We start from the raw sequence: 13,515 nt of genomic DNA, 5'->3' as shown, positions 1-13,515 counted from the left end.
CATTTAAGTTTATTGACATTTGCCTTCTATGTGAGCAAATAGTCTTAGAAATACTTACCCATCTTATTTGCATCGGCATTCAGCCTCTTTCCCTTCTTCCACCTACCCATTCTAAGCTTTAATGTTGAAAAAATTACTAAATCTGAGTGAGCCGGTTACATAACAGTTTCTACCCTACTGTTGTTAGAATACTGAATGGACTCACAAACTCTTAACATTCACCTGTACCTGTATTTTTGTCTTTGCCGCTGTTTACCTATTATTTACTTTTCTATGCTACTTAACTCTGTGATCTGCCTGTATTGCTCAGAAGACAAAGCTTTTTACTGTGCCTCGGTACATGTGACAATAAATTCAATTCAATACAATTCAATTTCCACAGCCTTACAGCTCTCTGTGTGGAAAGGGATTTCTCATTCCTCCTATTCTATATCTCTTACATTTAATCTTCTATCTTTGGAAACTCATTATGCAGCTGTAAACTGCTGGAAACATCCAGTTTCTATCTAAACTGCCCACTCTCTCATAATCATAATACATATCTATCATGTCTTGATTCATTTCATCTTCTTTCCAACATTCGTGTTCTACGTCACATGTTTTTGTCCTGCACCTGAGTTTCTTAATAAAACTAATTCTGCCTCAGTGATTGCAGGAAATTTAAAAAAAGAAGGTTGATCTTAAACTGAGAGTTGAAGGTCACAGAAATAGCACGTGACAGGATATTCATATATTTGTCAACCACAAAAATATTAATGCACAATTTCTTGGAGATGAGACTGCTGCTGGCGTTCAGATTTTTTTTAATAAGTTGCTTTCATCTTTACAGTTTCACTGATAAGCTTGTGAGATCATCAATATTTTTTATTAATCACAAAGTGCAGCTGGCTTTCAAGTTTTCATTAATTTGTCTTCAAATAACATTGCTCTCAGAGACGTGCAAGGTGACCTTTGCTTTTTTTTCCTTGGTGTAGCTATCCTTATGAACTTCAATCATTTGTTGTGTTGTTTCTTCATAGGATCATGGAGTCATACAGCACGGACACAGACCCTTTGCTGAACATAATCCCAAACTGAACTAGTGCCACCTGTCTGCTCCTTGCCCATATTCCTCCAAATCGGTCCTATTCATGTACCTATGCAAATGTCTTTTAGAAGTTGTAATTGTACCTGCATCCACCACTTCCTCAGGAAGTTCATTCCACATGTGAACCACCCTCTGTGTAAAATTATTTGCCTTTCATGCCTTTTTTAAATCTCTTTCCTGTCACCTTAAAATTGTGCCCCCTAGAGTTGAAATTCCCTATCCTAGGGAAAAGACAACTACCATTAACTCTATCTACATCTCTCATCATTTTATAAACTTCTACCAGGTTGTATCTCAACCTCCTATGCTCCAGTCTATCCAGCTTTTCTTTACAACTCAAACGTTCTGGTATGTCTCTTTTGAAACTCTCCATGCAGTCCTGCTTGCCAGCAAGCATTCTGCTCCTGCAACTCTGTCATCCTGTGTATCATTCCTGCCCTACCATTCTATCACCTCTAGAATGGCTAATGTTACCTACAATGTCCACATTCCAAGAAGACTTTTTATTTTAAAAAATCTTTCTTCCTGTACATTCAAGGGAATTAATCATCATTTCTAAAACACTATCGATAAAGGTCATTGCCTTACCACCCCTTTTCCTAGTTTCAAAAGACTCCTTACAGCCTTGAAACACTTCCCCTCATCAATCACCCTTTCTACTTAGTTCAACCTTTTTATTGGGAATCCGAGGGGAAGTACCAATATGACCTGGTTAAAGCAATGAATGATGGGGATTACACGCCAGACCTGACCATATCCAAAGATTGAATTTAAACAAAACAATGTTGCTTCTTCTCAAATGATGAGGGAAATTAACTTTTTATAGGATTTTTTAATGAAAACCAAGCTTTAAAAAAAATACACAACTTTAACTATGCAGGAAATGGACCCAGTATTGGTAGAGGATGTGACTAATTTGAGACATAAAATACTTAAATGGAGCAGGTAACTCAGGATCTTCCGTCACCATAGCCCTTTCTCTCTGGGATTTTCTTTGGGCTGTGTCTGGGTTTATTGCAGATTTATTGATAAGGATTAGTTGCAATGATTATTCAACTACTTCATCATTATTTTATCGTCCAAACATCAGTTTGGTAAAATATGAACTAGTTGGATTGTGGTCTTTTCATGTCTCACAATTCCAATGTTCTTGTGGTCTTTGCTGCATTATTGAGTCATTTTGTTAATTCTAGAACATGAACACTGAGACTGCATTCTTGTTGAGAAAAGTACCAGAGGACGTATTCATATAGCAACCAAATACATTACAACTCTATCACAGATATTGATACAGTCTGGACTCAATCTGCTTGATTAACTGATTATACTGTTGGATTACAAACTAAAGCAAGAGTTGTTCAACATGGAACTGGTATTTTATACAAAGACATAATCACTTAATTTTCTTTAGGTACCTGCTTGCCCAATTATAGAAACAATGCTAGATCACAGCAGTCGCCATCATGACTCTCGGGGTAGGTATCTTATTGACAATGGAAATAGAGTCGCAGGTAGATAAGATTTGAAGAAGGTGTTTGGTATGCTTACCTTCATTAGTCAGAGCATTGAGTACAGGAGGTCATGTTGCGGCTGTACAGGACATTGGTTAGTCCACTGTTGGAATATTGTGTGCAATTCTGGTCTCCTTCCTATCACAAAAATGTTGTGACTCTTGAAAGGTTTCAGAAACAATTTACAAGGATGTTGCCAGGGTTGGAGGATTTGAGCTATAGGGAGAGGCTGAACAGGCTGGGGCTGTTTTCCCTGGAGCGTCGGAGGCTGAGGGGTAACCTTATAGAAGTTAACAAAATTATGAGGGACATGGATAGGTTAAATAGACAGTCTTTTCCCTAGGGTAGGGGAGTCCAGAACTAGAGGGCATAGGTTTAGGGTGAGAGGGGAAATATATAAAAGGGACCTAAGGGGCAACCTTTTCATGCAGAGGGTGGTATAGGTATGGAATGAGCTGCCAGAGGAAGTATTGGAGGCTGGTACAATTGCAGTTTTTAAAGGCATTTGGATTAGGTATATGAATAGGAAGGGTTTGGAGGGATATGGGCTGACAAGTGGGACTAGATTGGGTTGGGATATCTGGTCAGCATGGATGGGCTGGACCGAAGGGTCTGTTTCCATGCTGTACATCTCTATGACTCTATGACTCTAAAACAAAGACAGCCCTGTTAAGTTTAACACATGATCATCCAGATGAAAACTGGATGGTTCATTCCTCTCCCAACTGTCCAACCACAGGTACAGTACTGACCCCTGAACCTTCCTTGTCCATTTTCAAATGTATCCTACGCAATTGCCTATCTTTAGAGAATGGGAACAATGGCCAGAAACCAAGAGGAGAACAGCCCTGTCCAAGTTTCATGTTGCCAACATAAAGGTCTACACATAGGAATCAGCCAATAGAAAAACAGTTGATTTGCGGCTGGCTGTGACAATATTGGGGAGATCGTGGCACAGTAATCATGATGTCACTAGGCTGATGATCTAAAGACAGGGGTTCAATTCTCATCACATGGGAGTTAGTGGTATTTGAGTTCAAATAATAAATAGCTTATTATTTAAATGTAAAATAACTTCAGAATGCTTCAGTGAGAGGGATCTGTGTATCCTTGTGCATGAAACATAGGAAACTAGTATCCAAATACAGCAGGTAATAAGGAAGGCAAATGAAATCTTGACATTTATTCCTAAATGAATAGTGTGTAAAAATAGGGAAATGTTGCTGCAATTGTAGAAGGCATTAATGAGACCTCATCTCAAGTATTATGTACAGTTTTGGTCCCCTTACTTGTGGAGGGATGTAGTTGCTTTGGAGGCAGTTCAGAGGAGGTTCACTGGATTGCCTTATGAATAGAGATTTAGCGGCTTATGCTAAAGTCTCTGGAGTTTAGAAGAATGAGAGGAGATGTAATTAAGATATATAAGATGCTAAAAGGGATTGACAAAGTAGACATGGAAGAGCTGTTTCCTTATGTTGGTCAACCTAGAATAAGATGTCATTGTTTTAGGATAAGGGGTGGCAGATTTAAAACATAAATGAAAATAAATTACTTCTCTCAAAAAGTCATGAGTCTGTGGAAGTAATTACTCCCGATTGCATTGGATGCTTGGACATTGAGTAAATCTGAATAAGAGATAAACAGGTTTTTAATTAGTATCAGTTTGAAAGGTTATGGAGAGCGGACAGAAAAGTGGAGTTGAAGCTGAGATCAGCCATGATCATATTGAATGGTGCAGCAAGCTTGAGGGAATGAGTTACCCACTCCTGCTCCGCGTTCTTATGTTTTAACACTCTAAACCTCAGTGTTTGCCCTAATCTACAGTATGTTCAGCTGTTTAGTCATTATACAGACATCTTATTGACTACCGACTGTATGCAACAATGTGCATGATAACTGTGACTTTCCACACAACTCCCTGGTGACCTGCCCTCACAAACATCATTGCTCAAATAGTTACCATTCTGAGGTTAGGTCATTAAGATTTCCTTTCTACTAACTGGTTGACTAGGCCACTTCAAAGGGCAAGAAAGTTAATCTATCCACTTTGAAAATTCAGTTATCTAAGGTAAGTATTTATCTAAGGTAAGTATTTCAGGATTCCATACTACACTTAACTACAGTCAGCTGTGGTTCAGTTTAGAACACTCTTACCCTTGAATCTGAGTGTCATGGGTTCAAGTCCTGCTTTGGGACTTGAGCATATGAATCAAAGCTGATATTCAGTTCAACACTGATGTAGTACTGCATTGTTAAAGACACTGTTCTTTGAATGAGATGTTAAACTGAAGCTTCTTGGATGGAAATTATCTCACAATGGCACATTGAAGAAAGGTAGATGGGTTATCCTAGTGTTCTGGCCAATATTCATCCCTTAACTAAAATTACAGAAACAGGTTGTCTGGCTGTTATTATATTGTTGTTAGAAATGTGCAACAGGTCATTTAGCATCAAAGAAGCAAATAGGCTGAATAATTCTGCTTTGTCTGTAAGGATGATCCACACCTTTAGTTCACCACTTCAACTTTCTCATTCCATCTTCTCTGATGTAGATTAATGAACTGAGTTGATACAGCAATCTGACAGGTTTAATGCCAATGGCTGAATAATGACTGGGTTTGGTGAACTATGTTTCACCACTAGCCACTGGCACTGACCCGCTATTTGATGCAATAACCAATATTTTAGAGACTTGGGGACAAGGTCAACCTTTTCATTACAGAAAATTACATCTCAAGAAACACTTTTGTTATCTGAATTGAGTTCGATTGTTCTTTTTAAACAATTATTTCAAAATTACATCCTTTGAAAATGCAATTAGAATGACATCAACGCCACTGTTGATTCAATCAGATGTGACAAAGCCAAGTGTTGAGAGAACTGTTCTGATACACACTAGAAGCCATCTGTCCTTTTAACTTTCATTGTATCTCATTAGGATAGTATCAGTTACTTTTCCGGAAGCTTCTTCCACCTCTGTTCAACCACATGATTTGCTTAATTGCTTTTGTTGGTGAGCTTAGCTCTTACAACTTTTTCTCATCTTTCTCTGTTACTAAACAAACTTCTTCATATTGTTTATTTTCAGAATATGACATTCACTGAAAAGACCAGCATTAATTGTCCATTCTGGTAGTGGGCCTTCTCTTTGAATATCTCCTAATATTAAGCCACTTCAGAGGATAGTTAGTGAAGCATGTTAGTGTGAGACTCTTATAGTTCAGATTGCATAGTACAAACATAGTAACAAGGAACAGAAGTATGCCATTCAGCCCTCTCCTTTGTTTTGCCTGCTGTCTAATCTCGCTTGCCTTGTTTTTTGTTCCTGCTGCCAACATTACTTCCTTGCAATTTGAGCTACCCCTCAATTTCCCATTCCCAGACAAGCCAGTCTAAAGTCTCCCTGACGGGATTAGCAAATCTCCCTACAAGGCTGTCAGTTCTGGTCCTGTTAAAGAGTGATACATTCAGACTGTACAAACCCCATCAGCCTCAGAACCAGGCCCAATACCTCAGAGATTTGATGCTCACCTACCAACACCTCCATGCTTGATCGAGTCCTCCTCATATTAACAGCACTTGGCGTTGTGAGTAATCCTGCGATTACTGCTCTTGAGGTCCTGCTCTTTCCTTCATAAATCACTAAAATCTGTTTACAATACCTCATCCCTCTTACTATCTATATTGTTGGTCCCAATGAGGACCATAACTTCTGGCCTTTCACCTCCACCATCCCACCCTATTCTGGAAGGATATTCTGTAGCCATTCCGTGACTCCTAGACGCTGGTATGTTTCTAAAACCAATTTAAACCTCAGAATTATCACCATTCTGTGCAATCTTATAAGTATCACCTTTAGATTTAAAACCATCCTTGACAACTTTCATTAAGCCATGTACATTATTAATCTTTTTCAGTTACTTGCATCGGAAAATTGTTTATCTCTTACAATTTTTGATAAAAGCTATAGCCTATATGACAAACCTCCCACACAGATGCAGCAGGTTATCAAGAAAGCTAATTATTCTTGGCCCTTGTTTCAACAGGGTTGGAGTAGAAGAGTCAAGAAGTCTTGAAACTGTGCAAAGTGCCGATGAGACCACAGCTGGAGCACTGTCAGTAGTTTAATTCCCTTATCTAAGGAAAGGTGTTACTTCATTGGAGGCAGTTAAGCGAACATACACTCAGATGAATCCTGGTATGGAGGGATTGTCTTACAAGCAAAGGCTAAACAGTTTTGGACTGTTAAGGGGCTTGACAGGGTAAAAGCTGAGAGGTTGTTTCCACTAGAAATGTAATGGAACAAAGGTAAATTAGATGGTTGTAGGAAAAGAAGTAAAGCGTTTATATAAAGTGAATGTACACAGCAGAAGAATGAAAAGCTCTGTCTGAAAACTAAAACATGAAAAAAAATTAGATAAACACAATTCATAGCTCTCAACTTCCCAATATTTTTTTAAAAGTATTTTTGGTTTGCACTGGTTCTATGTCTTGAATATACCCAAGCCACTCTTTGTGGTGGATAATTCCAGAGATTCACAAACATTTGAAGAAATTTCTTTATATCTCAGTTCTAAATGGTCAACTGCTTATTCTGAGACTGTGACCCTGTGTTCCCAAATCCCTAGCTGACAGAAACATTTCCTCATCTTCCACTTTGGTAGTCAACTTAATATTTTAGGTGATTCGATTACATGACTGCTCATTCACCAAAAAACGTAGGGTACTCCTCATAGTACATTCCTCTCAACCCAAGAATGAGTCAAGTGAACTTCATTGCACTCCCTCTGGGCCAAGTGTGAACTTCTTTAGGTGAGAAGAGGAGAACGGCATACAATGTTCCTGGTGCAGCTTCCCCAAAGCCCTGTGAAATTGTGATAAAGGACAAGGATAACAGGCACATGGCAACCTGCAAGTCATGAACAATTCTGAAGTGGAATCATGTGTTCTATCATTTTTGATGGATTAATAACGAAGCTCTGTATCTGACAACTGTATGAGAGTATCTACACCTCATAGAGAGAATACATGACAGTTCGTCACAACCTTTTCAAGGGCAGATCGGAAACGGCAATAAATGGTGTCCATAGCAAAAGCACCTCCATTCCAGGAGCAAATTAAAAAGGATAGATTTAAAAAATCAGAGAATAGATTTTCCTGACTTCTTTTCTCTAATGAGTGCTGCAAAATAGGTGTAAATCAGAATGACATTGGGAACTAGTCATGTTAGTGTCAGTACTGGTCTGTACCTAGAGAGGGCAGAGTAGCCTTGATTATGAACCTCAGATGCCCTTAGATTGATTTATGTAATAGGCCAGGCTTAGGTGCACTCAGTGAAAACTAAAATCCTGAATTAATCTTACATGGCATTTGGCTTACTGACAATGTTGTCAACTAAAGCCTTTAGGGATTTGTCTTTGTCAGGAAATGAAAATGGATAGAAAATGGATTGGCAGCTCATTTTACACTGTGCCCAATTTTCACTTTCAATCTTTTTGGCACAATGTAAAATGGGCTCTTCTTTGGTTCTCAGCACATTTCAGCTACTTTATCATATTAAAATTTTGCTTTTACTTGCATCAGAAGATTGTTTATCTCTTACTATTTGTGATAAAAGCTACAAACCTAGCACACAAGTGCAGCAGGAAAGCTAATTATTCTTGGCCCTTGTTTCAACAGGGTTGGAGTAGAAGAGTCAAGAAGTCTTGAAACTGTGCAAGGTGCTGATGAGACCACAGTTGGAGCACTGTCAGTAGTTTGATTCCCTTATCTAAGGAAATGTGTTACTTCATTGGAGGCAGTTCAGAGAATAAACACTCAAAAGACGTCTGGTATTGGAGGGATTGTCTTACAAGCAAAGGCTAAACAGTTTGGGACTGTTAAGGGGCTTGACAGGGTAAAAGCTGAGAGGATGCTTCCACTAAAAATGTAACAGAACAAAGGTAAATTAGATGGTTGTAGGAAAGGAAATAAAGCATTTATGTAAAGTGAATGTACACAGCAGAAGAATGAAAAGCTCTGTCTGAAAACTAAAGCATGAAATAAAGATTTGGATAAACACATTCCATAGCTCTCAACTTCCCAATATTTTAAAAACCTATATACCGCTTTGTTTAATATTTTCAATAATCGAACCTCCACAACTCTCTGGGGTAGAGATTTCTAGAACTTCCTTTGCATCTCCATTTTGAATGAGTGTCCCTTTACTCAGGAATTATAATTCCTAGTTCATGATTTCCCTACTACAGGAAGCATCTCTCTACTTCCACCCTGTTAAGTCCCCTCAGAATCATGTGCATTTCAATAAGATTACCTCATTGTTCAAACAGTAATGAATGAAAGTCTAACTGTTTAACCATTCTTGATAAGTCAACTCCTCATCCCAGGATGAGAGTGGTGCTGGAAAAACACAGCAGGTCAGGCAGCATCCAATGAGCAGGGAAATTGACGTTTCAGGCAAAAGCCTTTCATCAGGAATTTCCTTTTGAAGGGCTTTTGCCTGAAGTGTTGATTTTCATGCTCCTCGGATGCTGCCTGACCTGCTGTGCTTTTCCAGCACCACTTTCATCTTGACTCTAATCTCCAGCATCTGCAGTACCCACCTCCTCATCCTAAGAGGCAGTCCAATGAATTTCTCTTGAATTGCCTCCTATGCCAGTATTTTGTAAATATGGGATCAAAACCTGTACACGATCCTCCAGGTGCAGCCTCGCCCAACACCCTGAACAGTTGTACCATGACTTTTCTGTTCTTAAACTCCAAACCTCCCCTCAGCAATGAAAGTTGAAAAGTTAATTTGCTTTTTTTTATTAACTTGCTGCACTTGCTTTCCAACTTTCTGTTTCATGCATGAGTTTTTTTCCATTTAAATAGTTGTCTGCTTTTTGATTCTTTCTAGCAAAGTGTATGACCTTGCACACTCTTACATTAAACCCTATCTGGCAAGCTTTTGCTCACTAACTCAAAAGATCTATATCCATTTGCAGATTCTTTATGTCCTCATCATAACAAAACCTCACACCTATTTTTATATGATCACCAAATTTGGATATATTACACTCTGTCCCTGCTCCAGGTCATTAATGTAGGTAGTAAATAGTTGATATCTTAAGACTTATCTTTGTACCACTCCACTAATTATATCTTTCCAACCTGAAAAAGACCTGCTTATCCTGACTCTTTGTCTTATGTGTTAACCAATCCTCAAACCATACTAATACAGTATCCCCTATGTTGTGTAATAATCTTTAATGTGGCACATTATTGAATGGCTTTCGTAAATCCAAATGCACTTTATTGGCCCCCTTTTTCAACTCTGTTTCTTATACTATCAGAGAACCTGAGCAAATTTGTCAAACATGAATTGTCTTTCACAAAACCATGTTACGTAGAAACATAGGAAACAGGAACAGGAGTAGGCATCTGATCCTTGAAGTCGAGAGTGTGGTGCTGGAAAAGCACAGCAGGCCAGGCAGCATCTGAGGAGCAGGAGAGTAGATGTTTCAGGCAAAAGATCTTCATGTGGTCCTTGAAGCTTGTTCTGCCATCTAATATGATCATGGCTGCTCATTCAATTCAGTACCCTGTTCTTGCTTTCATCCCACACCTTTTGATCCCTCTAGATGGAAAAAGTATATCTAACTTCTTCTTGAAAACATTGCCTCAGAAGGCAGTTGAAGTGAAGACATTGTGTGTCTTTATAACGGAGGTAGGTTCTTCATTAGTAAGGGAATGAAGGATTACTGGGATAAAGCAGGAGAATGGAAATGAGAAACATATCAGGCATGATTGAATGTCAGAGCAGACTTGATGGGCTGAATGGCCTAATTCTGCTCCTATACCTCATAGTCTTGGGGTCTAATATTTAATGTTTTGGCCTCAACTACTTCCTGTGGCAGAGATTTCCAGGTTCATCCTCTTTCTGTGAAGAAATTTCTCCTCATCTCAGTTCTAAATGCCCTACCCTCTATCCAAGGGAGTTAGCTCAGTTGGTGTGATTGGGTTTGTAACACAGAGTAATGCCAACAATTCCCACACCAACTGATGTTCCTATGAAGGACTCTCCTCACCTGAGCTGTGGTGACCCTTGGGTTAAACCACCACCGGTTGTCTCTCCTTAATGAGAGAGTAGGACTATGATACCTTTACTACAGATTGTGACTCTTAGTTCTAGAACTTCGACTGTTAAGATGTTCTAAATGCCCTGCTATTTCTTCCTGAATAATGAACTCCAGCATTTTCCCAACGGCAGATGTTAGACTAACTGCTTCTTATTTTCCATCTCCCTCTCTTCTTGACCAGAGACATTACACCAACAATTTTCCAATCTGCTGGAACCATTCCAGAATCCAGTATGTTCTGGAGTACTTACACGAAGGCCTCCATTAATCTCTACAGTCAATGCCTTTAAAACCCTTAGATGCAAACCATCAAATACCTGTGACTTGTCTGCCTTCAGTCCCATTAGTTTGTTAAATACTTCATGCCTTTCGTTAGAAACTGTTAGATTTTCCACCCATTAATACCTTGTTATATCTGGGCTCAGAACATTAACTCAGTTTTTCCCTCACAGGTACTACCAGACCTGCTGAGTTTCTCCAGTGTTTTGTGTTGTTATTTTATATCTCCAGTACTTTGCTTTTATTTGACTGGTGTTTGCAAAACAATTATGTATTTTGAGGCAAGATGGCTACTTTGGCTGCAAGGGGGAGGTGAAGGCCTAATGGTATTATCACTAGACTGATAATTCAGGTGATGCTCTAGGGACCTGGGTCCGAATATCACCAAGGCAGATGGTGGAATTTGAATTCAATAAATATCTGGAATTAGGAAGTATAAATCTATTGTTAGACAAAACCCATCAGGAAATTGCCATCCTTACCTGATCTGGCCTACATGTGATTCCAGACCCACAGTAATGTGGTTAGGTCTTAAAGCCCTCTAGCAATTAGGGATAAGTGCTGGCCTAGCTGGAAATGCCCTCATCCCATGAATTAATGAAAAAAAGGCAGTGAAGCAGTCTGTTGAAGACCTTGAGAATTGGACTGTTTCAGTCAGCACTGCACATTGCAGTTGAAAGAGAGAAAATGAAATGACAAGGGCCACTGATAAACTGGGAAGTGCAGGACAATCTTCCATCCCATGAGCTTTACTCAGCATCCAGGCACCGAATCTCTCATGGTCAATGGGCTACTGCTGTCCATCTAGTGGGGGGAACTGTCCTTCCATGATCATGGAAGCAACTGTGCCCTTCTTCAATTTAAAACTATATATATATATTACACAGAGGATTTGCACAATCTATACTTGGCTGGTGAGACCTATTGACCTTCCTATTGACCTTCCAGCTTAGAAGCCTACCCAAGCACACATCATAGATCATAGAGTCATAAAGCATCGAAACAGACACTCAACCCAACTCATCCATGCTAACCATGTTTCCCAATCTAAACAAGTTCCATTTTCTTGTGTTTGCCCCTTATTCCTCTAAACCTTCCCTACACATGTACCTGTCCAAATGCTTTTTAAATGTTGTAACTGTACTATTTCCTCTGGCAGTTCATTCTACACATGAACCACCCTCTGTATGAAAATGTTGCCCCTCGGGTCTCTTTTAAATCTTTTTGCCGTTCCTGTAAAATTTCACTGTCAGGTAACCATCCTGACATCATGCAGAGTCAGGAACCTGACCCTAAATAGAAATACAGTCCCATCATCTCCCAACCTCTTGAATAACCTCACATATTTCCACCCTTCTCCCCAGCAATGTTTTCCCATTTAACATCTATTAAAGGGATACCCTGTTGTAAAACCTTCACCAGTGACAAAAGGATATTTTTAACAAACTGCTGCCCTCAACACACAGCAAAAACACAGAGGCAGGCACTAAAATTGGAGAGGGAAATAAATTTCCCGGCATTGAAACAGTGACAGTGTCAGGAAGAAGAGAATGAAGCAAGAGAGGAAACAAGGGATCAGAATATGTGTTTGAGGAGCTACATGACCCCCAAATTTTTTTCTGTAGCAAACATTTGTCTTTCTTGTTGAGTGGCCAGGGGAACCAGGCCTCCCGAGACAGTGACAGCACTGCCTGTACTAACCAGTAGCACCAAGGCAGCTCAATACCACAATGACGCAGAGGATAGAGTGTCAGTGAGAAAGGGAGAGGAAACAAATACGTAACTCACGTCTGGATCCAGGAACTGAGAAGATGCAGCTGAGATAAGGAGAGAAAGCAGGGCCGTGACAGTGCTGATTATCCTGAGGGCTGAAAAGCAGCAGTATGGGTCCCCACGACACGCCATTCCCTTGTATGCTCGCCTTGACCCAGAGGCGATCAGGATAGTTGCACATCTACAAGCAGGCACATTCACACACCGTGAGAGGCTGAGTGATTGATGAGGAGAAGCTGGGCTCACAGACTTCACATCTGCCCCTGAACCAGCTGCCTTCTTTTTTTTATTTCACGGTACACAGGGCCTGCACTGCACCCTGGGGAAATTCATTAATTAATTAAATGAATCTCCTTTTACACACAGGCTGTACACAAACACTAGTTAAGGAAACCATGAGTGCTGATGACTGGGACAGAATTCTTCCATGCCAACAAAAACATGTTTCAGTTTTCTCTGCAGCTGAAAATGTTTTTGCATTGATCTCTGCAACATAGCAGCATGACAAGAAGTAGCTTATACTAAGGCTGTGTCCATCTCCCTGACTGATCAGTGGAAAAGAAACAGGAGCAGAAGTAGACCATTCAGCCCCTCAAGCCTGTTACATAGAGCATAGAACTTAGTATAGTACAGCACAGGAACAGGTGCTTTGGCCCAAAGTGTCTATGCTGACCACAACTAAATTAATCCCATTTGCCTGCACATGCACCATATCCCTCTATTCCCTATCTATAAATATGTCTGT

At 39.7% G+C, this 13,515-nt stretch overlaps 1 protein-coding gene across 3 annotated transcripts in view; it reads right to left on the bottom strand.

Annotated features, from left to right (window-relative positions):
* tmie (transmembrane inner ear) overlaps nt 1–13,033 on the bottom strand; it is a 119,803-nt gene extending 106,770 nt beyond the window's left edge. For 2 of the 3 annotated variants that reach the window (XM_043689392.1, XM_043689394.1), the window contains exon 1: nt 12,786–12,990. In XM_043689392.1, coding sequence (XP_043545327.1) covers nt 12,786–12,902 — 117 coding nt within the window. In that variant the 5' untranslated portion in view covers nt 12,903–12,990. Of the gene's footprint in view, nt 1–12,785 lie in introns of all 3 variants that reach the window. The other variant, XM_043689393.1, reaches the window with a different exon arrangement.
* Nucleotides 13,034–13,515: the final 482 nt, after the last annotated feature.

Source organism: Chiloscyllium plagiosum, chromosome 4 (assembly GCF_004010195.1).
Source record: "Chiloscyllium plagiosum isolate BGI_BamShark_2017 chromosome 4, ASM401019v2, whole genome shotgun sequence".
Classification (NCBI taxonomy): domain Eukaryota; kingdom Metazoa; phylum Chordata; class Chondrichthyes; order Orectolobiformes; family Hemiscylliidae; genus Chiloscyllium; species Chiloscyllium plagiosum.
The sequence above is the reverse complement of the archived record's forward strand: the minus strand, read 5'-3'. Positions and strand labels throughout refer to the sequence as shown.